The 27992-nt window shown below is 36.9% G+C and overlaps 2 protein-coding genes across 3 annotated transcripts; one reads left to right on the forward strand and one right to left on the reverse strand.

Moving 5' to 3' along the window:
- Positions 1-85: 85 nt before the first annotated feature.
- On the reverse strand, positions 86-2170 carry LOC135691841 (uncharacterized). Of its 2 annotated transcripts, none has more exons than XM_065209824.1 (2): positions 2034-2170; positions 86-1487 (listed from the first exon to the last, which is right to left on the reverse strand). In XM_065209824.1, the coding sequence occupies exons 1-2, from the start codon at positions 2062-2064 to the stop codon at positions 448-450; spliced, it is 1071 nt and encodes a 356-aa protein (XP_065065896.1). In that variant the 5' UTR covers positions 2065-2170; the 3' UTR covers positions 86-447. The 2 variants fall into 2 exon arrangements, with proteins under 2 accessions (XP_065065896.1, XP_065065895.1); XM_065209823.1 differs by having other exon boundaries at positions 1962-2100.
- Positions 2133-27977, forward strand: LOC135691834 (telomere length regulation protein TEL2 homolog). The gene is made up of 21 exons (XM_065209812.2): positions 2133-2621; positions 3820-4130; positions 4456-4524; positions 4733-4880; positions 5243-5348; positions 5867-5938; positions 6416-6572; positions 7403-7461; positions 8303-8383; positions 9376-9440; positions 10250-10390; positions 10854-10945; positions 11343-11434; positions 12235-12351; positions 17091-17162; positions 17601-17786; positions 18702-18793; positions 19180-19279; positions 20087-20151; positions 20713-20828; positions 27801-27977. The coding sequence occupies exons 1-21, from the start codon at positions 2272-2274 to the stop codon at positions 27893-27895; spliced, it is 2586 nt and encodes an 861-aa protein (XP_065065884.1). The 5' UTR covers positions 2133-2271; the 3' UTR covers positions 27896-27977.
- Positions 27978-27992: the final 15 nt, after the last annotated feature.

Raw genomic sequence — 27992 nt, forward strand, 5'->3', positions numbered from 1 at the left:
TTACCCTCTAAAGTATTTAAGATTTTCCTAAAGATTATAATAGGCGTCAGTAAGTCAAGAGAAACTTATTTCAATATTTGTTAAATTTCTGTATGATAACTAAACTTTATACAATATTATGTAAGGAACTATATAAAATATACAAATTAACGTCATTAGTGTGCTAGTGCAATGTTGACTTTAAATCTTTTGTAAATATCCGTTTAGGCCATTTTCTTGTCACATACGTATATTTTAAGATATCTATTCTGAATATGATATTTATCGTTATGTTCGAACAGCCAAACTATTATTTCGTAAGTGTGTTTCTCGATTTCCGCCAAGCCATACCCGTCCATGTAACTAAATGCATGTCTTCTGGGCTCAACACATTCCGCCTACCCATTTCTACGAATGTGTTTGAAAAACCCTGAAACTAATTGTATGTTTACTAAGTCAATAATCAAGTCACGGTTTCTTCAATTTTATATCAGGGACTTTATCCAGATCTTTCAATTTGTCTATTTTTATTTCTTCTTTTTCAAGTGTTTCTGCTTTTTGCATCTTTTGTTGGATACCCGGAATAGCAGGCTGCGGGTCAGTTTGCTGTATGCTTTTTAACGGCTCTAGCGATGGTTTTTCGACTTTTGGCTTTCCAGGAATCATGGGAACTAATCCACGTATTGAAATCAGATTCTTGATTATAGGTTCTTCGGAAGTAACGTTTGATGCAACGGGGGCCTTTATGCTAGTATCTGTTTGCACCAGGCTCTTTTTGAAAATTCCAGGGAATGAATTGGCAGCTATTAGGTCTTTTTTAGTATTATCGAGTTTTAAAAGCCTAAGTCTTCTAACCAATGTTCGTTTGATGAAACTTTTTAGCATACTTCCCAACTTTACTGGAAAAATTATCTGCTGATCTTGCATTTTGTTTTCAACATTTCTTTTAGGCCGGGAATTTTTATTCTTAGCGAGTTGCCCTTTTCGATTAGGGTTTAGTTTTCTAAAGTTTTTTATCAGTGTTTTTGTATTGGTTTTGGATTTTTCTTCTTTTTCCTGTACTGGTATGTCATTCGGCCCTAGAAATTTTTGTTTTGCTTTTTGGCTATCAATGATTTGATGAACCTCCATGAGTATGTCTTTGTGACGAAGTCTTCTATTCTTCTTTGTGTGCAATTTTTTCCGAATTTTATTGCGGCGATCGTCTTCTTCATCGTCGTCCTCTTCGTCGTCAATATCGTTATCGTCTTGAATCGGCTCGACCGGCTGATAATCGTTAATCCATGGAATAGAGTCGACTGCATGGATTGGCATGATCGGAGTTGCGTCATTGATGTAGGGTTCGTGTGGATGAAAAATCCGATTCACATGCTGATTGGATTGCACTGCTTGAGTAACATCAATGCATTCGCTTGGTAGGAACTGTCTTTTATTGCTTGTCGTGCAATTTACGGTGGAATTTTGTCCTTTTGGTTGTACGATCATAGGTGCCGGTAAAATGTTTTGCCCTGCAATTGTGCCATAAAGAAAGGGTATGAATAATTGGGAAATGGGAAAACTGTTTAATAACGGACAGGCTTGAATGGTAAATTTCAATTTGAATAAACGTGTCTTGAGCAAAACTAAGTCCGTTTTCACAACGTGCTTCGATGCTAACTGATTTCGAGCCTATACCATTACAAACAGCTGCAGAATAATTTCAATGTGATGATACAAGGAGCTGAAAAACCACATCCAATTCATTTTAGAAGACTGCATAATTTTAAAGTTAATAACAGCCCAAATATGAAGAGATATTGCAAAAAGATTTAGCAGTTTTTCTGGTTTCCCATATTTGTGCTCTAAACGTAAGCTCTATGTCTAAGAATATTCCATTTAGAGGGCTATTACCCATCCCGCAATATGCAGGGGAAAACTCCCAGCCCATTATTTGGTTTTACGTGTTTCGTGCTGTTTTGTATGTATATTTATCCGCTCGTTACCTGTTGTGGCGTTCCTACTCTCTGCGTCCAAGAAAAACAAAGCTATAACAGCAAAAACTGGAATCATTCTACCTCCGAAAATCTTTCCCCTTCTGAGCATCATTGCTTTGATTTCTCATTTTCATTCGCAATTTTTTTCAAACGAATCCAGCAATTTCGCTCATTTTGCTGTAGAATTGACCGAAAAGGTCATCACATTTCGTTTGAAGAATATTTCTTGGTCACTGATCCGTGACAATGCAAGTCATTCAATTGTGTTGCTGCGGAGGAGAGTCACTGACAACAACAACTACTGTAATCACATTTAGTAATGGCGGACAGCGTCGCAGAGGCTGGTGCAAGAACCTTCCTCAAAGAAATAGCATCTAGGCTCAGTTCCGTTAATGATGAAGTGGATTTTATTGACATTCTAAAAAGCATCCATCCTCTTCTTTTTAAAGATTCTACTCAGACAAAGTATTTTGAATTAGAAGTTGACTCAAAAAGGATTTTTGTGGAAAAGTTTTATCAAAACCTCCTGGAGTTGTTATTGGGGACAGCGAATTGCTCATGGTTTGATCGCTTCAAGAAGAAAAAATACGATGATTTAAGATCACTTTTTATCGAGGGTCAAGCTGAAAGTGTCTTTCTAGGGCTTACGGTTGCTTTAAGCAAAGCAAAGTACGTACTTGTTTTAGACAGGCGTTTCCAGACAGACTGTAAAGTATTTCTTCTTCGCGGGGAACGCCAGAACAATAAAAATCAAATTTACGGATAACGAGCGGTACGCGAGAAATCGTGTGCGGAATTTGTAGCAAATACTTTGGAAGTGATCTTGTATTCTTTATTTTTTCTTATAATCAGAACTCTGAATTTTAAATGTAGGATATTCGCGGGGAACATGAAAAGATAAACAAATATTATATGCGGACTTTACTGCAGATACTTAAAAATGCGCGGGCAGAATGAACGACGAAAATTATTGCGCGATCCCTGCATAGACCAAACTTTACAGTCTAGAGACCTTTTTATGTGCAGAAATGAAGGCTAAACAAGTGCCTCTCTTTTCTCATTAAGTTGCCAGTATTGAGAATTGAAAAATGGAGACAGGTTCAACCATATTGGTAACGTTTCCCCCAACATAGGGCGCCCCAGTATACGGTCGAGCCCTAGTATAGGGATTGTCAATCAAGACTATGTTCTAAAATGCAGCCAAAGCCGTCTCAGATTAACCGTTATGATGATAGATAGAAGTAATTTCAAGACACGGCGGCTTCTCGGCCAGTAGACATTCAACCATACATTTTTAGCAAGTGGCCAGGTTTTAAAAAGCATACATGAAGGACTTTTGCAAAGCTCACAGCTACTAAATGAAAACAAAACTAAGCCAGCTATATTCCTTCAACTTACATTAAAACAAAATGCGGACCTCTGTATCTTTTCGTGTAAATTATGCCCTTTATATGATCAATAATACCATTAAAATTTATACAAAATACAAGTTTTTTAAATCTTATGTTAAATGTTGCGGTGTTTATGGCAAGCATTGATCGGGTTTTTTATGAACTGGAAGTTAGAAGAAAGAAGGTTTTGCTATGATATCAAGGTTGCAAACCAATCTCTGTGATAAGTGCAGCTGTCTGAAAATCAAATCCACTTCTATCTATCATCGCGATGATAACACACTGAAACAGCTTTGGCGGCATTTTAGAACATAATCTTGATTGACAATCTCTATACTGGGGCTCGACCGTATACTGGGGTGCCTTATACTGGGGGAAACGTTACCAACTCAACAGATTTTTCTTGCTTTCCATCAGTAATTGTATGACATAGAATATAATTTTGACAGTGTTTAAAGACTGACCTTCCTTTCTAGACACACAAACATCATAAAAGAATGTGTTTCATTGCTAGAAACATTTATAGAACATGAAAAATTTGCTGAATTACTTTGGATTCAGGCAAAAATCTTACCAACACAAAGAACTGGAGATAATGACTTACAGTACTCACATTCAGTGCAGATTATGTGGAATGAACTTATAAAGAGAATTACATCACTACCCGATAAAGTTGCAAATATTTATAAACTCTCCAAGACATCTCTGCTATGGCCATATGTATATTTTGTAATGATGGGGAAGATGATGATAAAAGTGCTGAAATTTATTCATGATGCAATTACAGGTAAATTTTTCATACCTTCCTGCTACATAGATTTCCAATATTTCAAATGTTGCAAGAGACTTTTGCCATATAATTATCATAATTATATTCTGGCGTTTGACTTGCTAATATATTTTATCTCTACAACTAATTGTAAATTACGCTTTATTTCATTTTCAAGTTTTTAGGCCATCTTTTAATGGCTCAAAGACCCCAGTAGATTGTTTGCTCTAAACCTTTTAAGCTCTAATGACTTTAGATGTGGGATGCATTGACATTAGATTGAAGTTATATTTGCTAGTAACCATATTCCTTTTTTCTCACAACAATCAGCTTATTTTCTCAGCATCAAAAGATTGTTCTTTGGAATTTCTGTCTCAGCTGTTTGGAAAGATATGTATGTTAAATCATGGAGGTATCTATTTCAAAATTTACTATTTGTAGTAGGCAGTCTGACCTGATTTGGTAGTGATGTCAATTCTCTTTCATCTGATGTACTTGATTGTTTGTTGATATTGAAGTCTTTATGACTGCTATATTAGTTAAGAGTTTATGTTGCTGACTGTCTATGTCTCAGTCTTTTAACTGCTATTATGACAGTTTCATTATTGTATCTGTTGCAGATGAATTATACAGCATAATTCTACCCGAAATGGAAAAGCTTGTTAAAACAAGCCCTCTTTGGTGTAGAATTTGTCAAAAATTGTTTGCATCCATCAATGAAGCCTCACTGGAACCTGTAATCGAAACTTTGTTGCTTAAATGTAAAAGGTTGGTATAGCTGATTGTCTGTGAAACAAAGTACTTGATATTTCATTCATTATGAAATTAAACCTTAGTTGAACCTGCCACTATTTTATTTGTTACATCAATTCCTCTTTCCTCAAGTTGTCATTCACCATGACTTAATATCAGCATGGCTTATCATTGTCATATGGTTTTCTGATTCTATGCATCAAGTGTTTTGTTGCAGAATGTTTTTATAATTCTTTCCTACTTGCATAAGCCCATACAGTTGATCTTGACTTTTTTCGTTGAAGAACAATTTTCATAAACTAATGGTTGGTTCATTAGTTGTCTGAACAACTTCAACATTTGTTACAATATTTTTTTAATACAGAGTTTTCTTTTAGTTATGAACTGGTATATCAACTTCTTGGTGATGTAACTAATAGAAAAGGCCGTCGACTGAACTTCCTGATGTCTCAAAAGTTTCTCCTCTACCGGCATTATAAAAGGGTATGGTCCATTTGTAACTCTTCCATTCCAGCTTTTATTCTAGATCCCTGATGAAAAATGATAACTTTCTTGAGTAGAGGACGGCACAAGCAACCCTAGGTCACAAGCAACCCTAGGTCACAAGCAACCCTAGGTCACAAGCAACCCTAGGTCACAAGCAACCCTAGGTCACAAGCAGCCCTAGGTCACAAGCAGCCCCAGCTTCCATTTTCTTCAGTGCGATGATAGTCTCTTTCAATGTAAATCCAATACAAAAACAGGGATGGACTGCAATATCTCTCCTGTTTACTGCCAATAAGTCTCTGCCAAACATAAGAGGGCAATTGGTGTGAAATTCAGTCACATAATAATTTTGTATCCTTCAGTCATTACCTGAATTTTCCCCACTTAAGGTGAAATGTTCTTTGATGTTTTACAAATCCATCTTCATAAGATCTTTAGCATTTGCTTCATGCCAAAGTATAACAATAATTGTTACGTTCAATCTATTTTTTCTAACAGTTTGTCTCTTTTTGTAGGACACAGTTCCTTTCTGTATCATGGGTTACTTATCAAAGACGAACAATGGCAAAGATAATTTGTTGATAGAGGTATGTTTGATGCGAAGCGTTTATTATTAACGTGAAAATATTATATCAAGACTCTTTGCTTTGGTTTTTCCGTAAGCTCAATGCCCATTTTCAGGTATATTGTGTACACTGATCTTTTAACTTTCCAATGGAACTGGAAAAAATCTGGCACAGATAAAAGTCCCAATAGGCTCCTATTCTTTATGTATAGAACATCGCATAGTTAAACGAGCAAATAATGAATTTCTAGGACCTAATATATGGTTTATCTATTCTGATCTGAATTGTTGGGGAGACGAGTCAGCGAAACTATTCAAATGAGTGAGGCAACCCTCCGTATGTGATATGTTTAATATGAAAACATGTTTAATAATAACTTCATTCCATGCGCATGTTCTTTGACTCCAGGACGGAGGGTTGCCTCACTCATTAAAAAAACTTTCTCTTGCTTATTTAGCGAGCAATTAAGTGGTTGAAATATTGATTTTTTTGTGTTAGACGTTAAAGAAGCTTCTAGATACCTGGGGAGATTCAAATGCCTTGAAACATACCTCTGTCGAACATCATTTATACGTCACAAAATGTATTTTACTTGCAATCGGATTTCTTCGTGCAAGGTTCAAAAGTGAACAGCTCCCAGAACAACTTGGCACCGGTAAGAATTATCGAAAATTTAAAAATCATTACCTCTAAGATGGTTCATTCATTTTGCCCTATGCGTTTTTCCTTACAATCTTTTTTTAGCTCTTACTGCTTTTTAGTTGTACTAATGGCAAAGAAAACAGTTGAATCTAGAAAGGACCCTTCTAAACAATTATTTCTAGCTAACAAAAAAAGAAATCTATTCTCGGTTTCGGGTTGACGTCATCGAATTTGCATCTCGCTATCTACAGACCTTTGTCAAAAATAAACATCAGATTTGAAATTGTCATCTTGAAGGTGGGATTTACTGAGAACTTCGTGTCGTTTGGGCTGTTCGGTCGCAAGAAATTACGTTTTGATATTTAGATATTTCTGAAGGTTAGACCGGAATTCGTACACTGTTTACCAGAATCTAAATTATTTAGTATCAGAAAAACAGTTCGAAACTAGTTACAGAAGTATTTTTTAAGCGAGGATTGGAAATTGTGACATGAAAGAATTTTATAGGAAATGCTTGATATTGAAAAAAATGTAACAATTTACTAAATTCATAACAAAGATTCCTTTCCATGATCTATATTGGCAAATGTGGAAGTATTGAATTGACAACGCTAACTCGAAACAGAGAATTAATAAGAAAGACGATAATTGAAAGAGATTTTACAACTCTTTGTTAGCTGCTCAACCAGCTCGTTTGAAAATATGGTGTTTGCCAAGTCCACATTTCAAGCCCTGAACAGGCTTAGGTATTATTTCCTTTTTTCAAGGCAAGAATTCGCCTATCTTCATACTGCTTTGTAATTATCGCTGAATTTGTTTTGGGTAAATTTTTTATTTCAATAGCTTTGACAATGAAGCTACTCGATGCCTTACCACCCCATTTAGAGAGTCCTGTTGAAAATGTAAGCATGATTACTGTTGCTATTGTTGTTTTTGTTGATTTCGTTGTTGTTATTCTTCCTAATTTTGTAATTTCATTCATGTATTTGATAAATATTCTTATCTAACTTAACGGAAGAGAAAATCCAAAGTTTTAGTTCCAATGGATAAAAGTATCTTTATTGGTTACTGTATGTATACGTATAGGAGGGAATTCTAGCTAGACGTTAAAAGTTGCTAGGAAATATATTTTCCCTCGCATCATTACGTTCCCATTCAACTTCGACTTTCACATATCTCATGTTAATTATGCCTCATTTAATCTATATTTGACTTGCACATTAATGGTCAGGCTCTCAGGAATGCTAGCATATCCGATTATTTGGAATCTATCTCTCTTGAAGGCAATGTTTCAAAAACGCAGAGTTTTTGGTCTTCTTAAAGGCACATCTAGGTGGAATGAATTTCACAAATAACTTCAACATTATTCGAAAGGTGATGAAAACTGAGCAAGCGAGCCCTTTCTTTCACAGAAGGTCGAAAACGTGAGAGAGGGCTTTTTCAAAACGGTCCTTTTTTACTTTTTGGCACAGTATTTCAGAGGATTTAGATATTATCTAAGGATTTCGACGAATCGCATCTAAAGTATTGTTTTTTATTTTTCATGCTATTGCCATAGTTTTGCAGTACGCGAAAAATCTTTAAGTTTAAATTTTCATATTCTGAAATAGCTCCGATGTACCTGCAAGTCCTTTGATATACAAACACTAAAGTCTTTTAAATTGGTCATGTCGTTAAATACTTTGCAACCTTGTATAACTAACTTTCTTCTCATATCTTTTTCAAAATTTATTTCATCTTAAGTTCCGGAATCTTGGAATGATTGTTGCCGAAGAAATAACAAAATTTTCTAAAGTGGAGGGCATTGAACCATTAGAATTTGACGTAAGTGACATTATAATATTTCGCCTCAGTTTTCTATTCTGCTTGACATCTCGGTAATAAAAGCTTTAAATTGGGACGCATAAAAACTTTTGAAAGCAGAAACACCGCATGCGTTGGATGTCTATTGCAATAGAAGCTCAACTATTAAATTTCAATGGTTTAAAGAAATTTTAATTCTTGAAATTTTGGTTTAATGATCAAATGCCCAAGATTGGTTCCTTTACACCTGCAGTGTCAAAGACCATGCCAAAAGATATTTTGAGCTTCGAAAAGAATGGAAAATTTGGTATTATCATTCTTGTTCTTCGCTGACCCAGTCCATACCAAACCATATACTGTGATATATGCCTTTTGCTATATGCCTTTTGCTACATGCCCTTCCTATAGCATTAAAGTTTTTTTGTTTATACAAGTTGTCAAATTTTATGAGCGATCTATGATGATTCTTCAAAATGGGATACCTGCGGAAGGATTCATCGGAACTAATATGATCAACTGCTAGTTTTTAAGTCAGACATGATTGCTTGTTGAAAACGGCCATAGAAGGTAGAATACAAGGAAAAAGGAAAAGAGGAAGAAAAAAAATTCAAGTGCTAGTTAACACAAAAAAGGGCCGTATGCCAACTTGAAGCGAATGGCAGAGAAGAAATGGTTTGAATAGGGCTTGCCGTCTGGCAGAACACTAGAGAGAGAGAGAGAGATTTTCATTGGCTGTTTACGCAATCAAAATCAAAGAGCCTATGAAGCAATGCTTTCAGGCAGTGCGCATGCTCTATGGCTGATTGTAGAAGGGGGGGGGGGGGGGGGGGTTGACTCAGTCTTACCCTTTATTATCGACAAACGTCATGTTTACATAGACAGTATGAATTTTAATAATAATGGTCTTGAGTTGTCTCCAGTTGGGCATTAGACCCCAACCTAGGCATTGGGCCCCAAGCTCAAAGGAATGCGATTTTTTTTATCATTTATTGTCTAATTCCCTCTGATTTCAGTTTCCTAGAAATGAGGAAGTCAACTATTTGTCAAGCATTGCCAAAGATCCTTTAGTGGTCTTAAGGTCAGTTCATCTAGCATGACTTTCTTTATGTATTACTTTTAATGAGCTGTAAAAGATACCAGTGAGCGAAGGCACGTTTACACTAATTTTTATTCTACTTTCCTGGTTTCGATAAATTTGTCCAAGAAATAGAGTCAATGACCTTTCAAATGAGTATTCGTTCTATCAGCATCTTCCCAGTTTTAATTGTTTTGTCACCCTTAATGTTTATGCTTATTCTGTAATGGCTTCCCTCTTTGCTAACAAAAAGTGGACGCACAATGTACCAGAATATGGGTCTACTAGGGGGATTGTACTTTTTATGATGTATTGAAAACTGCCACGTATGTTTATAGGAATAAAACCTTTCCAAGAGTGGAAGCATTTATATAAATATTTTAATCCAAGTCTAGAAAACTGTCTATCTTTCCTCTGGACAATGCCCTATAGTTCTCAAAAAACTTTTAGAACAGAGTGGGGTATGTTTATGGCACTGAATTTTCCTCCAGGCCATAGTGTGATCGCCAAGTTTTATGAGCCCTCATTTTAAATTTCTATGAGCATCAAGTGGACACACAGTCTTCCAGCTTTATGAGTGACACCTGAGCAATGAGCTGTATTTTTCGGGTTTTGATTGCATGTGGGAAACACTCTTGGACATTGCCTTCATTATAATGTCTCAAGCTCATCGAAACAATTTTCCAGTCAGTCTAACCTAAATTTTAATGGCTTTGTCGTTTGCTTAAGAAAACATTCATTTCGCAAAGTGCTTTGGATAACAATTTACTCTGAAACTAACGGTTTAAAGAAGTAAAGTATTTATTTTCAAGTTATAACAAAGATGAAATCGATCATTCGCTGAAAGTTCCCGAAGTACAACCAGCTGGAGGGCCAGTTTCAAAAGAAAGTGAAGTCGAGGCAACTACAAAGTCAGAGGCTGTGGCGAAAGAAATGGATTCAGATCTTGATAGGTACTGCCAGGCTGTGTATTTCGAAAGCACGAAGGCCCTCATTTTAACTATAAATAACAGAACGGTTGCTTTATAATCGCATAAAGCGTGAAACGTTGGAGTTTACAGGTCCTGCTCAACACGCCAGAGCGTGTACAGCTTTGCGGGAGATTTCCTTCTTTAGAATATTGGGTCTACACATAGGCTATGTCTTTACCGCATAGGGCACTATATGGCAGGCGGGCAAAACAGTAATTTTCATAACTAAATATCCTATTTAATATTTTTCTGTAATTTGAAGATATTACTTGGAATAAACTCTCTTAATTCGGATGAAAATCAGGTTATGCTGAACGGTAACTTTCCTTTCAAAATTCAAATGCGAATTTTGAAATTGAGCTTATGAAATGTTACTTCTGATGCAAGCTGCATTTGATGTGTTTCCCATACAGTAAATATAATTCTTTTATCTTCTTGGATTTAGTGATGATGATCTAGAGCCATATTTGATGGACGAGGAAGATGAGTCGATTGGCGGAGTACGTCCACCAGCCTACCTGGCTGATTGCATTTCTGGTAACAACAGATTTATTATATTTTTTAGAATTCCATTTTGTCAGACTATAACTCGGTAAGTTGGGCCATTAGCATTAAATGACCTTGAGCTTTGTTACACGTGTCAGGCAGCGAATTGAAATGGGCAAGATCATTTGGAACGTTTTCTCCACCAATTAATGCTTACGAAATTCCTTTTAAAGGCGCGCTTTCTGATAGAAGTTCATAAAAAGAAACTGTAATTTCGAAAATAACTCAAAAGGGCAGCCTTCTCAGAACACTGTCAACCCTTTGTGTGTATACGTAGCATGTATGCTATAAACATATCTTTATATCCTATCTCACTTTGCAATTATCAAACAATATTTATACTTCCTATGATAAGTTTCTTAAATTTGTAATCGTTTGCTTTCTCTAGGATTGTTATCCAATGACGATCCTGCTCGATTTGAAGCTAGTTTAGCTGTTGCAGAAAAGCTCATTCGAAAAACGCCTATAGAGTTGCAAGAGGTAGGTTTTTTTGTTTCAATTTTATATTACATGATGGGTACAAGTTTTAGTTCGGGGTTTCACACTTAATGAGATCATTAGACAGCAGTTGATCATCATGACATAATATGAAAACATTTGATATTACATTTGAAATGAGATATAATATAAGTATGACATAGGTATAATATTAATGAAAATTACTGTTTACCTGTCTGTCATAAAGTGCTTTATGCCATATAGGTAGAGCTGTACACGCTATTTGGTGTAAAGAACAGGACGGTTCTAAGTTTCTACTCCGTGTTTCTATTTAAATAAATAAGATATTATGTAATTAAATGAAAATGATTTTTCATATTATGATGTCATGTAATGTAATAAGATGTAATGAAACAAAAATAAATTTCTTTTAATTGGTGTAATGTAATGAATCTAATGTAGCATATTTTTTTATTACTGCAATGTATCAAAAGCTATAGTCTTTCTTACTTTTTGTCGATTACAATGTCAAAATATTATAACTATAAGAATAATTTGATGCATGTACGCTCTTCAAGAAATGATATGAAATGATAAAATTAGCATAATTTACTATGATATGATTTAATTTAGTCTGATATAATCTAATATGGCATAATATTATTTTTTACAATATTATTTAATGTTAGATGATTTAATTAGTGTGATTACATAATATAATAAATGTTCTGTCACGTGATTATTTTGACAACTGTACTTTGTGTTGTTTTTGCATAACGATATGATATAATAGGCCTAGTTGTGATAATCTTTTAATCCATGAAATTTCTGTTTGCTTTCAGCGTGCTGTGGAGCTGGTCAAAGTCCTTCTCTACCTTCAAGATAATTACAATACCTCGAATTTTGTATTTCTTCGCCACGGAGCAATGGTGGCAGCAGCTGTAAAATGCCCCAAGAAGGTAGGGCATATTTTGTTTTTTAACTCATAAATCATCGCGTGGCAGTATTGTTAAGAAGTATTTTTACGGTATTTTGATAATATATGAGTTGAATGATACCCTAGCAAACGCAATGGTAAACCAATTATTAATACGTAAAGTAGTATAGTGTTCTTTGCATATTTGTCAATATATGAAACAGTGCAAAGTGATAAAACGTTTGATAGCTAACAATGAATATTGCATGCATGGCTATTTTAGGAAATTCATTTGATTATAATTTCAATTTGAAATTCAAAAAAGAAAGTTCAGATTAATGAATACAAAAATTGTTCGGATAACAGTTTTTATTCGATAAACAGGATTTTATTCTAGCACTGAGAGCTTATCTCTGTTAGCATTCTAATTCGTTTTCAACCAACTATCGTTATCAAGAAAGCATTAATTCAAGAAATGTCTATCTATCTATCTATCTATCTATCTATCTATCTATCTATCTATCTATCTATCTATCTATCTATCTATCTATCTATCTATCTATCTATCTATCTATCTATCTATCTATCTATCTATCTATCTATCTATCTATCTATCTATCTATCTATCTATCTATCTATCTATCTATCTATCTATCTATCTATCTATCTATCTATCTATCTATCTATCTATCTATCTATCTATCTATCTATCTATCTATCTATCTATCTATCTATCTATCTATCTATCTATCTATCTATCTATCTATCTATCTATCTATCTATCTATCTATCTATCTATCTATCTATCTATCTATCTATCTATCTATCTATCTATCTATCTATCTATCTATCTATCTATCTATCTATCTATCTATCTATCTATCTATCTATCTATCTATCTATCTATCTATCTATCTATCTATCTATCTATCTATCTATCTATCTATCTATCTATCTATCTATCTATCTATCTATCTATCTATCTATCTATCTATCTATCTATCTATCTATCTATCTATCTATCTATCTATCTATCTATCTATCTATCTATCTATCTATCTATCTATCTATCTATCTATCTATCTATCTATCTATCTATCTATCTATCTATCTATCTATCTATCTATCTATCTATCTATCTATCTATCTATCTATCTATCTATCTATCTATCTATCTATCTATCTATCTATCTATCTATCTATCTATCTATCTATCTATCTATCTATCTATCTATCTATCTATCTATCTATCTATCTATCTATCTATCTATCTATCTATCTATCTATCTATCTATCTATCTATCTATCTATCTATCTATCTATCTATCTATCTATCTAAGTGCCATGTCCCTTGTGGACGTAGGCGACCATGGATTTCCACAACTTTCTGTCCTTACAGGTTCAGACTCTGGACCTTATACCTTCCTTGCTGTTCCTCGGGAACTTGATCTTGCATTCACTTGCTGAGACTTGTCAGGTAGTTCAGCCGAGGTCTTTCCCTTCCTCTCTTTCCTTCTATCTTGCCTGTGATAATAATCTCTTCTAAACCCTCTTTTCTCATGATATGCCCAATGAATTCGGCCTGTCTCTTTCTAATCATTTTATTTAGCTTTCTTTCTTCTCCGGCTCTTTTCAATACTTCTTCATTTGATATATGGTCCACCCATGATATTCTCAACATCCTTCTGAGGAACCACATCTCAACGGCTTCGATCCTGCTCTCCATACCGGCTGAAATTGTCCAGCATTCGCTGCCATATGTTAAGATGGAATAAACATAGCAGCGTAGAATCCTTTTCCTAGTTCCCAACGACATTTTTCTATCTTTCAACACTCTCTTTAACTTCTGAAAAGCTTGCTTAGACATACCAATTCTGCGCTCGATCTCGGAGTCGCATTTTCCATCGTCTGTTATTAGGCTACCTAGGTAATTGAATGACTTTACTTGCTTTATTTCAGTGTCCTCTATTTTTAGTCTGCATAGCTGGTCAGATTGCTTGCTAATTACCATACATTCTCTCTTTTTACAATTGATGGTTAAACCTTTTTTCTTACTTTCTTCTACTACCTTAGTCAGAAGATTTTGTAGCTTTTCTTCAGATTGGGCTATTAAGACCGTGTCATCGGCGTACCTCAAGTTATTGAGATTATGCCCACCAATGATGAAGCCTTCCATGCCTTCTATCTCCCTTAAGATCATCTCGCTGTAGATATTAAAAAGATCTGGGGAGAAAACGCATCCTTGGCGAACTCCTCTCTGGATTTTGGTAAAGTTACTTCTATCGTTTCCAATTCTTATACATGCTGTTTGTTCCCAATACAAGTTTCTAAGAATTCGTATGTCTTTCCCAAATAGATCAAAACATTCTAGCAATTTCAGAAGTTCTTCATGTTTTACTTTATCGAAAGCTTTTGTGTAGTCGATGAAACAAATATACAGGTCTTTTTGCATTTCTATGGCTCTCTCTGACATCGTACGTAGCATGAATATTGCGTTCCTTGTGCCTGCGTCCTGGACAAAACCACATTGTTCCTCTCCAATCTCAGGCATAATTCTACTTCTTGCTCTTAACATAATTATCCTGAGCAAAATCTTGATGATATGACTCATTGGGCTAATGGTTCTGTGAAGCTCACATTCTATTGCCCCTGCTTTCTTTGGGAGAGCGATGAAGATCGATTTGCTTAATTCCTCTGGGATTTCTCCAGTATCATAGATTTCGTTTCAGCATCCCGTGAGCTTCTGAAGTCCGAAATCGTCCAATGCTGAAACCATTTCTGCCACGATCTCATCTGGTCCTGCCGCTTTGTTGTTTTTCATCTTTGACATGGCTGTGCGCACTTCAGATATTAGAATCTTCGGACCATCGATGTTTTTCTTAATAACTGGCTTCTCGCCCTTATTATCTTGGAAAAGATCCCCAATACACTCGGTCCATCTTTCCAGCATTTTTGATTTGTCCATGATGAGGTCGCCATTTTTTGCTTTTATACAACCTGAAGATGAGCATGCTTTTTTCCCCATTATTTCTTTTATCTCATTGTGCATTATTGGTGAGTTTGATCTTTCCCATCTTTCAATTTCTTCGCATTTCTTGTTATACCAGGAATCTTTCTCTTGTCTACATTTGTATTTAATCTGCCTGTCTATGTCTTTGTATTCTTGGCTTTCTCTATTGAAGATAGATTGTCTTTTTCTCATAAGATTTAGAATCTCGACTGTCATCCACTTTTGTTTGCAAGGTCTTTCTTTTTTCGGAATGACTTCTTTCGCTGATGTTACCAACGCTACTTTGAATATATTCCATTTTGATGTTTCTTCCACTCTTAGTGCTTCAAATCTATTCTTCACTTTAACTGTATAACTTTGCTTAATTTCCGGGTCTTTTTGTAATAGTTCATAGTTTAATTTTGGTGTTGCTTTTCCTTGTTGTAGCTTCTTCAGTTTTATTTTTGCTTTGCAAAACAGTAGTCGATGGTCACTCCCACAGTCAGCCTCTGGATAAGTTTTGGTTTGCTGGACTGCATTTTTAAAGCGTTTGTTTATGGTTATGTAATCAATTTGGTTCTTATATTGACCGCCCGGGCTATTCCATGTCCATAACCTCCTTTGATGATGTTTAAACCATGTGTTGGTAATGATTTGTCAGTTTGTTTTGCACCATTGAGCCCATCTTTCACCACGTTCATTTTGTATTCCAAGGCCATGTTTTCCGATTACTTCTCCATCTGCTTCTTGACCAACTTTAGTATTTAGATCTCCCATTATGATAACAATTTCTTGAGACTTACAATGTGATTTTGCTTCCTCTAACTTGTTGTAGAATGCTGCGAACGATGTTGGCGCATACACTATAATGATAGATATGTCGAAAGGTTGCCCCTTTAGCTTGACTAGAATAACTCTGTCTGAAATAGCCCAGTATCCCATCAGGCATTTTGCTCTTTCTTTGTCGAGAATGATCCCAACCCCTCTCTGATGTGTTTCACCTCCGGAGTGTATAATTCTGTAATCATCAGATTGAAAATCCGTTGAGCCTTTGTTATCCCATCTTGTTTCGCACACTCCGAGTATATGGATATCCAATCTGGCCATCTCTTGTGTAACGTTCTCCAGTTTTCCACTTTGGTACAGAGTTCTGACATTCCAGGTACCAATTCTGATGGATTCATTATTGCGCACAGTAGATTGATGACGGTCCGGAGCCACCTGTCGCACATGGACAACCTTACCGAGCGAAGCACCAGTATCTAAGGATACGGTCCCCTTCACGCTGTTAGCTTTTTTCTGTTGTTTGTGCATGATCCATGGTTGTTCTTGGCATAATAAGACAGTGGTTTGCCAGGGCCTTCTGAATAGTGTTTTTAAAGGGACACCATCCCTCTTTCCAGGAATTCTTCCGCCCGAAGCCGTTGATTCCCGAAGTCGTAGCTCTTCCGCCATCATCACCGGTCTCCCGCCGAATCCGCCGTTGGCCATCGCTCGTAACCCTGAGCTAGGGAACCCTTACCAGGTACTACCAGCCGGGCCAGACTGGATCTGTAAGCTAGTGAAGGGAAGGGACGCTTTAGTTCCCCATTCATGTCCTGTCGGAGCACGCCACTGCCAAGAAATGTATTGACATGAAATTTCTTTTACAAGAGATAGAAGCCTGTGACTAAAATGGATTCGAATTTCTGACCTCTACTATCTGGGTAAGATCAGCAGAAAATGATTGCTGTTTTTTAGCGTTATCCTTATTGTTGTCATTCAACTAAGTACGAATTTTCTATAATTTTTAGGTCATAGATTATTTGACAGCAGAATTCTACCAAGAAAACTACAATCTGCGGCAACGTATGGATATGCTTGAAGTAAGTAAAGATTTTTTGCTTCCTAATGACCCACTAGGCCAGTTTCTTGTTAACGGCAATCTTCCGTTTATGTCGTTATCATAAGCAGGGCAGTCGAGTTTCGGAGGTTTGGGGCAAATCGGAAGGAAAGGCCCCCTGGAAGTGGAGCGAACAGATAATGTTTGCGACCACGCCCTCAAAATTAGCTTCAATTGCATATCAGAATATTTCTTGCAATCATTTCTTGCAACCGTTTAGAACGTTATACTATTTTAAGGCATACTTATGCTACGTTCGATTAGTTCTATTCTTAAAATGGAATTCATTACTTTATAAGGCTCACTAGACCCCCAGGCCTTGGGGTGATCCCCTCCCTGGCCTCCCCTTCTCAGCGGCCCTGATCATAAGTGAAGAAAATGTAACGCATTGTCATGTTATTTAACCTGCTATCCCGGTAAGGTGATATCAGCTGCTGCCTTGGAGCTGTCGCAACCAGTGGACACAGACCCCAAGTCACTCAGAAAACACGTGCCATTGCCCCACGTGCCTTTGCCCCACGTGCCTGGGATGAAGTCGTCTGAGAAGCCGGATTGGCAGTTGGTTGTAGAAGAGAGAATCAAAAGCAAAACCAGGATGATATCTCAGGTACTTGGTTGTATATTTGAAGTATGTTTTTGTTTTCATGGATTACACAGAGTTTGCTTAAAGAAGGCAGGGGCGGATCCAGAGCAGATTTGAAGGAGGGGCAGTTGGTAGTGGGGGCGCTGAATAATTTTCGAAAACCGGTTATGAGAGTAAGCTGTATACGACAATTTCAGATACCTTTTCAGAATAAACAACATAACTTTGAGGTAATCCTTGAAGCAAATTAACCTATCGGTCCAAGAATCTTTTTCATCTGATTCTCATTCTTCAAAAGGGGCGCACAATTTTCAAAAAAGGGGTGCCATACTTGCTTCAACTTGTTGAGAGAGAGACAACTGCCCCTAGTTGCCCCCCCCTTAAATCCGCCACTGAAAGAAGGACTTGAATTATTGTGAAAATGTAAGAATAGAAAGTACAATAGAAAGTTGAATGTAATTTCGATGTTTTCAGCATAACTCTTAAACAGGTCGGTGGCACATATTTTCCTAGTCTAGAACGTATTGCCAACGCTTTTAGGTTTTAAGGTTTAGTGTCCCGGTACAAGGCTCTTTATTATAAGGGGTTACTTTTTCGTAGACCTTATCTGCCCACCATGTTTCTGAAGATAATTTCCTGTGAAAATACTCTTGAATTTTTGAAATTAGAAATCATCAAATTTGTAATGAAAATTTTTTTGTTGAGCACATGGAGGATACACATTATTTTATCGAAAAGTTTAAGTTGCCTGATCATCGCATTAAGCGCGAAACTCGGTGTAGCATCTTAGAACCATCCTTGTCAATACACTAAATAGTGTGATACTAATTATTTATCATTATGCAAAAACCATATTTCCAAATAAAATAGGCTGCAACGATCGACTTTTATAATTAGAATGCATTTCATTCGCAAATTGAATTAGATTTTGTCATCAAGGGTCGACGAAACCCCGAACCGATTCCGGTGGCCAACAGATTCTATGATGTGGCTGGCGATTTCTTCTTCCCACTCCTAAAGAACTTTGACAAGTAGGTTAAATTTGTCCTTGTATATTTGGAGCATGTAAACGTCGCATTTGAAACTTTTATTTATGTTCTTATTTAATGTTATCATAAACTTTTTGTCTTTTGTCTTTGGACTTAAATGTTAACTTTTTCTTTATGCAAAGAGCATTTTCTGTTGCAATGTTGCCAAAAGAAATTTTCTTTACTTCTGAATACGGTAAATGATTCATTTCTAGGGAAAGACGATCTTAATCACGGGACCATAGAAAAAACATTTTTTTGTGCTGCCTTTAATTATATTCATGCTTGTTTGATGCTCAAAGTATTTGTTTTGAAAACGCTTGCCCTTAAACTCAATAATATACTGTTGGTCTCTTTGTATCATTTATCTTTCTGTTCGCCTTTTTCAGCAAATGTAATACTTTCGATCTTCTTGGCCAAGATTTTGTTGTCCTTGGTAAACTTATACATACCCTTGGAACGATAGTGCAAGCTTCATCTGGTCTCAGTGTGAGCGAACTTATCTTAATCTCTTAATCTTAATCTGAATCTTATCTTTATCTCGATTAAACATTTCACAAGTCCTGATAGGCTAAGCTTTACCTACCCTCAGAGCACTTTCATTCCAGCACCATCAACCACGCTATCCCACATCACTCACCACCCTTTCCTCTTCTTCTTTTATTATCTGTTTCTCCTCCGCTGCACTGCCTTCACACCATTCCACATCCATCATTCTATTTAAATATCATAGTCTATTTTGAATTTGTCCGTTCACTTTGCTCTAATGAAGCCCTGTATGCCGGGGCGAAATCTTAGCTACCTTTAATTTATTTGTGTTCGGTCTTCCTTATATTCAACAAACTTTGTAAAACCGTCTGATAGTAAAAGCCATGTATTGTGACAATTTTGCTTAGTTTCCCTCTGTTACTTGGCTTTCCCCGGGTTGTAGCATCCCGTGGTCCTCAGCTGCTTGATTGCCAAACATTTGTTGCTTCTTTCTGTGCTGAAACTTTATGAATAAACCTTTTTAAACGGTCTAACCTGAAGAGGAAATCAGTTTAGGGCTATTTTGCCATATAATTAGATTTTCTCGAGTTTTTTAGTCATCTTAATAGACATGTCGGACGATCAAAAGATACTGTACCCCCACGAAACCTTTTTGCTATGAGGGTCATGATAACATCTACAAATGACGTCTTGTAGGGCCAGGTTGGCAGTAAGAATCTAGTTTGTCTCCTTAGTCTTGTCTTTAGATAACTCAGAGCCATCACTAATTTTGTACATTAATTAACGTAACTTATTATCTGTTTACAGGTTGTGAGATTGATGACGTCAGCAATACTCGACTTCACATGGGGACTGCGATTTCACAGGGAACCGTAAGTAAAGGAAACTTTTCTATGTCTGGCTTAATCCTTTATTATAAAGTGATCCTGTCGTCCATTAAAAGATACATTGTTTTTAGTGTATTTCTCCTGGTGTATTCCTCCTATTCAGTAATTATAAAAGCTTCAGACAAACAAATATTTTTGCAAAACGTCAAGATAAAGGTCTGAAAGGAAAATATGGAAAATAGTTGCTTTTCAATCCTTATTCTGACGTTTAATACTCAAAGGGGTGTCAGACGAAAAAACTGTTGGTGTGATGTAAAATGTATGATTTTTCAAAGCCATTTTCAAATTTTGTACGGCCAAAAAATGTTTCAATAATTATAATAATGCTTGTAACTTATATGTGACTTTCTATCAAAACATTTATTTTCTTTTGCCAATGCTGCAATGATGACTGCGCAGTTGGGCTTCCATTTTTTATTTGCATTTCAAAATGTCTCTACTGTTCAATATGTTCCATATATATTTTTCCAAGCTGGCCTCAAGCTATTTGCATATAAACTTCTAAGTAGTATTTATATATTTAGGTGTTACTCGTTTTTTCTCTAGATTTGTTCGTCAAGCTTTGCTTTATGCTCTTTGCATGTGTCTTCTATCATGCCCCGCCCACTTTCTGTTGACTGATCTCAACTCCGAAGTTATGGAATGTCATGGCTGGGTTACAGGTATGTTTTTTTGTAGCAATGGGATTAGAGCAGGTAAGGCCATGATTTTGAATGGGAAGGACCTGCAGGTTGAAGTTGTACATTTCTTTAATAATCTCGTTCTGTCAAAGCCTCTGTAAAACAGTTAATAGAATTCTACAAGTTGCAAACAATCCTTCTAACTCCCTTCCCCTCTTCTCCTCCACTGAGAAGCCAAAGAGAGTTCTTATGTGTGACGGCATAAAAATGCGCATTTTTTAAGATTTTTACTAGCATGAAAGAACACCAATATACACCACTAAAATTGCAAGGGTTGGGGGGGGGGGGTGTTTGTCCATGCTGCCCCTGTGTGTCGTATTTGTGAATCATGTCATCGCAGACATGAATTTCCTGACATTGTTTGCCGTGGTTGTTTATTAGTATTCCCTTTATTTCCAAAGAATAAAACTGTGTTATAGAAGCTGATGTCTACAGTGAATTTTGTTAACGTGTTGTATTACGGCAGTAGCAGATTGCTCAATTGCTTTTCTATTCTTGTCATATCTGATAACTTCAGTGTCCAATAACGTAGATTTCCCGAAATGGAACAAGAATGCTTTTTTCATTACTATCCCTCTAAGCGCCATGTTTTGGTAACTAGAATTTTTGTCAATTCAAATAAGTTTTGTATTCCTTTGAAAGTTCCAGTTATCCAGCTCTAACTGTAATTATATGTTCTGTTGAGTTCGGATAGCTTCTAAGAACATAAGCATAAGCTGCATCAAAATGTAATAGTTAAAATACGCGAGACGCATAAGTTTATAAAACTTGTTAAAAACCCAATGAATTGATCCAACAAATATTGTTGATAGTTTAAACATGGCTTTCACTTGCCATTGCCTTTTATTTTATCATACCATTTAAATAATGGAAAAACATGTAGTTTTGAGAGACTTTGCTAACCAGAGTATTTAATATTTCAAGCAAAGTTTTGTCTTATATACAATCGACAGATACTAAAATGGCTCAGGACTTTTGGCCAATCAATAAGCGCGTCTGAATGGCATACCACTGTTGATTGGTTAATTGTTGATTTACATGTTTAATTGTTGATTGACAAATGGCTTACTCCATTTTAATATCTTTTGATTGCCTTTGAGGTTTACAATACTCTGCAAAGCCCGTTGAAGCCTAGGCGCTGGTCTAGTTTTATTTTGCAAATTTGACGCACACAAAGCTTTAATATGAAAAAGTCTAAGGTCTATTAAAAACATATCTATACTCTTGCTTGCTTGTTTGTTTGAAACCCCTGTTTGAAATCTAAAAAGTTTGAAATCCCTGGCCTTTTTGCAATTAATATTACGTGGAACTAATATTAGGTTGATCAAACTTGTGTCCGAGCAGTATTTGATAAATTCAAAGTCAATCGGAGAAGCCTTTCTATCTTTCTGTTCCCTATCTTTGTGAATGCTCTGAGATTCCATTGCAGCTCCAGCTATCACATTCCATTTGACCTCATCCTGTCAATGTCTCTGTCTGTGGCTGCCAACGGTCTGGGACTCATCATGATCTTCATTGCAATCAACCAAAGTAATGTTCGTACTATCATGACTCAGTTAACGTATTTACACAATCGTGAGACCTGGCACTCTTCAGTTATCAATCACGATCGATTTCTGAAATTATTTCGTTGCCGTGACGACATTGGTTGCTGTTGTCCGCGCATCGCACTGGGCAGCTAGGTTGCTTTCAGACGAGTTTCTCTTCTCTCGCTCTAGTTCATGTTCCATGGCGGTCATTAGGCCTATCAGTGTTACGCTGCCGCGTTCAACTGCAAATGACTTTAGTGCACTTGCATATGTCAACGCTTCATTAAATGTCTCAACCTTATGTCTAAATGCCATTTCTTTTGCGCTTTTCTCTACTGACTGCTGTGGTACCTTTGAAGCAGTACCCGTTGACTGGATGGCTGCAGGCTGCTGTGTCATTATTGGAACCGGATACTGCCTGTAAACTGGGATTTGCGTGGTTGGTATCAACACTTGATGTACAGTAGGACGCTGCCCTTGCATTGAGTAGACATTACTTATTTTCGGATCTGTTTCTGTTGGTTGCTGTTCTGTTCGAGAATCTCGTCTGCTCACTTCAGCCATGGACACGCCATCATTGTTTATTCTTTGAAAATTGGTCTCAGGCTGCTCCTGTGAAGGTTTCATTGCGACCATTGTCAGTGCCTCCACTCCCTCTTCTTGCACCTCCCTCCTGTTTTTCCGACCAATTTGAATGTTATACCGCCTTTTTAAGCATTCTAGCCATCCATTAGATGCTTTAAATTCGTCCCCTAACCCCAATGTATGGCTGATTTCGATTGCCTTCGATTTCAACATCGGTCCCGTAATCACTATCTCGCTGTTATCTGCAGTTTTCTCCACATACCACTTACACACGAGCTCGTTAACATGCTCAAAGTTGTTCCTCGTAAACTTCGTTCGTTTTCTCCAGCTGTCGTAACCTTCGTCGTAACGGCGCATTATTTCGTCCTTTCGCTTTAAAAGAGTTTGAACTTGTGTTTTTGATATACCGAATTGCTTCGCAACTTGTCTCTGACTCATGCCACTCGACCCTGCTGCTATAACACGAAGCTTGTCGGCCATACACAATTCAACACGTTTGTAGTTCGGCTTCGAAGTTTGTTTTTCATTTTTCTGCTTAGGCCCGGCAACCAGGTCGGTATCTGCGGCATCCCCCTCATGAACTGTTGGCTTGCTCCAAGATGCAGCGTCTTCTAACTTAATGATTTGTATTATTTCAGCCTCCTTTATATTTGCTTGTTGGTCTAAAGTTTCTGTTGTTGATCCTTCTTTGCCACAGTCGGTGAAGCCATGGTCCGTTTCGGCCGCTGTACGACCATCCATTTAGCCAGGTCTGTCTTCCTCAACGCGACCTGTTGTGATTTGAATCCGCTCCTCAATGCAAATTTTTTATGCTTCAGTTATATTATGGCTGCCATGCCGTTCTTTTTTAAATGGAATTAAATCAAAAGACACCTAAACATGAATTTACTAGGAACCTCTAGGATTTGTTTTGGTTTTCGAAAACCATAGAGCAAGTCTGGTCGTTCTAATAGCAGGGGGTTGTAGCTTCTCGCGATCTTGTCGAGCGCGTGCTTCTTCTCTAAAAGGACTCAATATCGTATTCACCCCTGAACGAACTTTTTTTTGGATTAACTGGTTCAGATGCAGCTGAAATGAATAATTATAGCCAGAGTAAACGAAATAAGACCTATTTGTGCAAAATGTAAACAAATGTCTAGAATAATTTGTGTAGACAATACATGCGAGACAGAGCCTTGTAATGCTTTGACGCACGTCCCTTTTCTCGCAACAAGTTTACCTGTACAAAAAATATCTATTCTTGTTAAGGCGTTATTCGTTTAGGATTGTTTTGGGTCTGATCGCTGTATTTTGTAACCATGTAACAACGGAACAATTTTAATCGGACGTAATGTTTTTGCGGTGTTATGTTTATTCTTTAATGTTTGCAATCTCTATATCTAGTTAGTATGGATTGCACCCAGAAGCTGCCAATAATTTGGCACTGGTTCTGTCTAAAAATAATTTAAATCGACTACAACAGGTCTTCTTTTCAGGTTTTCGAGGTTTTCTTTTCAGGGAATTTTGGACTGAAGAAAACACCCCCCGGTTGTTATAGGTCGTTAATCTACTTAAAGCCCAATCTCCAGTGAGAAAAAAAACTGCGAAATGCGAAAAAGTTCGCGCGAAATACGTCTTAGGCATGCGCAGTAATCTTTTGCTGGGATTTCTCGCGAAGAATTTCTCTGCGAAAAAAAGTTAAAATGAGTTTAACTTTATTCGCTTTTCGCTTGCGAAATCCTTCAACAGCCAATCATATTCCGTATTCCTTTGTCACGCTTCCAAACTTTACATTCCAACGTCGTGAGGTCAACAAAAGCATTCAAAGGAATTTGTCGCGTGAAGTATTTCGCAGCGAAATTTCGCAAGACTTTTTCTCACTGGAGATTGGGCTTAAGAGTTTCTCGTTTCGTTGAATGCGGTCACAATTGGGTGGCAGGTGGTCGTTGTGGAATTCTTTTGTTATAATAAACAGTTGACCTGCTCCGGATCTGGTCGATGTTTTGTCTAGAATCATTCATGTGAATTTAATGTTATGGCCTTGTTGGTTTGGCTTAACTTTTACACGAGTATCGGCTTTGTTTTAATATTCATTTAACATCGGTTGTGTTCTTTGTACTGCATTTTCATCATCGTCATTATTATCACCATAATTGTTATCATCATCGGTCAATATCATTAGGCCCGTCGAGAGCCTTTCTGGGGCTTGGGGCAAGAAGAAAGACGAGCCCGTGACGAAGTCATGAAAACTGTGATTGTTATGAAGCTGGTAGTCATAACCGTTTATTCGAAAACAGAAACTACAAGTCTTTTGATTTCAAACACGCTTTTTCTATAGGGAACCACGTTATAAGGAAGAAGGACCGAGATACCGGGGGGCCTTACCCCCCAAGAATTAAGTATGATAAGTAAAATACTTTTGTTTTGTAAAATATGGCTGTTTTTCTCTTATTTATCAGGGCTGCCCCCCCAAACAAAAAGTTGTATCTCGTTCTTTGATAAGGAACCTACCTACATCGGAGAAAAAATTGAAGAACCGTTAGATCCTTCTTTTTTGCCCTTTTTTCGTTCTTTTGTCGCAAAAGTAACTCAGGTACAGCTAAATCCTGTTACGTCATAACTCGAATAACTCAGAACTTCACTATATCGGATTGATTTTCACTGACAATCGGATCTCCCTACCTTTTTCAACTCAAAAGTCATACCCCAGATCAGTCGGACTCTCGCTAAGTCAGACGATTTCTTTACCCTGATGAAGGTCCAATTTAACGGGATTAAACAGTATTGAAAATCGATGCACTTTTGATCAAATGACGGGATTTGTCAATCTTTCATAAGTGCTCTCCCGCTGCAACTTAAACTGGAACTCATAAGATTTTCATTTCATTTTCATTTTTTAGGCATGGTAGCCCCTCAGTTAGAGAAAAACTTATTTACAGAGGGCCATGCATTTAAATACCTTCTAAGTTAAAATAAACATTATAAATACAGTATAATACAATAAGATTAAAAGAAACAAGATTAAAACAAAAATTAACATTTAAAAAAAATACTGCGACTCATGCAATGCTCGACTTTTTTTAAACCATCTTTTAAATTTCTTTAGAGTTGGTTGACTTTTTGCATCATCGTTCAACTTGTTCCAGAGACTCGCCCCTCTGAACGAGAAACATCTCTGACCAGCTGATGTCCTTAACTTTGGAGTTCTTGAGTTCTTATTAAAATTCCGCAGTACGCGAGAAGCTGTTTCGCTAACCCTAGTAAACATGTCACTCATATAGGACGGCGCCTCACCATTCAGGGATTTGTTTGCCATCTTGCGGATCTCAAGATCAAATAACTCCCTGACCGTGGGCCATTCAAGAGCACCAATGATTGGCAAGGCTGATTGATCATGTTGACATTCTGTAACTGTTCTGGCTGCACGGTTTTGTAAATTTTTGTAGTTTGTCAGGAGAGGTTTGCTTCCCTGCTTGGGTTGCTTGCAAAGTTCAAAAGAGTTGCGATTCTCTCTACTGCCTTAATCGCTCAGATTTCTGACTTTGTTAAACTTTGTTATAACCACAAACTTTCAATGCATCTTCTGCACTCGTATGAAACTGTTCTTCTGCTCCAGCTGAATAAGTGGCTGTTCTTGCTTCTGTAATGTTTTTGATTGTCCTAGAGCAGACAAAATTTGTTGAGCTTCTTGGAGCAAATCTTTTACAGAGTTTTACAAAGTATACAGAATTCTCTCTAATTAACGGACACTCTTAAAGGCGGACCCCTCTGATTGGAGGACAATTTTTTTCCCCCATCATTTTCTGGTCAAAGTCTCATGATAAACTTTCTAAAAAGCGGACACTTAATTAGTGGACAATCTTATTAACGGACAATATTGTTTGCACAGAATAGTCAAATGGCTTTTTTCTTTCCAATTAGCGGACAGTACAGAAAATTTAGGAGCCAGTGAACAAAAAAATGAGACGAATGAATACTTCTTCAAATATTTATTTCAAACACTTTGACACTTGACAATCTAGTTGACTTTTTACAGCTTCGAGCTTCTTTACAGCCCAGTTTTCTAACTATTTTGTCCATGAAAGTGTTGTGTTACGCTCAATTTGGTTATTTTTTCTTTTTTTTATTGTCTAAGTTCAACACGATAGCCACTAATTACCCAGACTACACCCAGAGTTGGCGCCAGAAATCTTCCGACAGGGGAATTTAAGCTTCCGACAGGGGGCTAAAATGACTAGAATATGCAGTTTTTGTACGTTATTTTGTCAAATTTGCTCCGACAATAACCTAAAATATTCTCCGATAAGAGGGCTAGGTGCTTCCGACGGAGGGGCTTTAGCCCCCCTAGCCCCCCCCCTGGCGCCACCACTGATTACACCTTTTAAATACAAAACTGGGGTCTATTTTCAACTTTGGGCCTTACATCGCGAAACTTTTCAAAAGGCGGACACTTCCAATTAGGGGACACCTTGCTCTGGCCCGGACGGTGTCCGCTAATTGGAGAGAATACTGTATTGCGGGATCAGAACATCTTTGCGCAAGAATCCACGGAATTTTATTTCTTTAGCTAAAGAATATCTGCATATTGCAAGATCTTGGTAACATTATTGATCGACTGCAGCGTTTTGAACCAAGAAACAGCATAGGGGCATAGTCTGATTAGATACTTTATCTTGGGAAACAAACATTTTTTCGTTTGCAATTGCTTTTAAAGTTTTCGTTTTAAATTATTTGGGCTCCTCTCAGCTGAGGACCTAGGGTTATCTTCCCTCTTGCCCTTTCTCGAATGGCCTGATTATCTCGGTGATCATTATTATTATTATTATTATCATCCTTATTGGTTATTATTCTGTTATTCTAGATGTGGCGCACAATGACGTGGACACAGACTGCCAAAAACTTGCTTTAAGGACATTAGTTCTCTTGGACAAAGCCATAAAGAATGAATTTTCATGAAAAGGCTGTCGAAACATTTTACGATATATCTTGGTCCTGAAGGGCCCTTTGGCTCAGATTCATTTACAGTTACCAACTTACCGTAAAGGTCATCGAG

The sequence above is a fragment of the Rhopilema esculentum genome, chromosome 13 (assembly GCF_057945365.1).
Source record: "Rhopilema esculentum isolate cy_ngs chromosome 13, ASM5794536v1, whole genome shotgun sequence".
NCBI lineage: Eukaryota > Metazoa > Cnidaria > Scyphozoa > Rhizostomeae > Rhizostomatidae > Rhopilema > Rhopilema esculentum.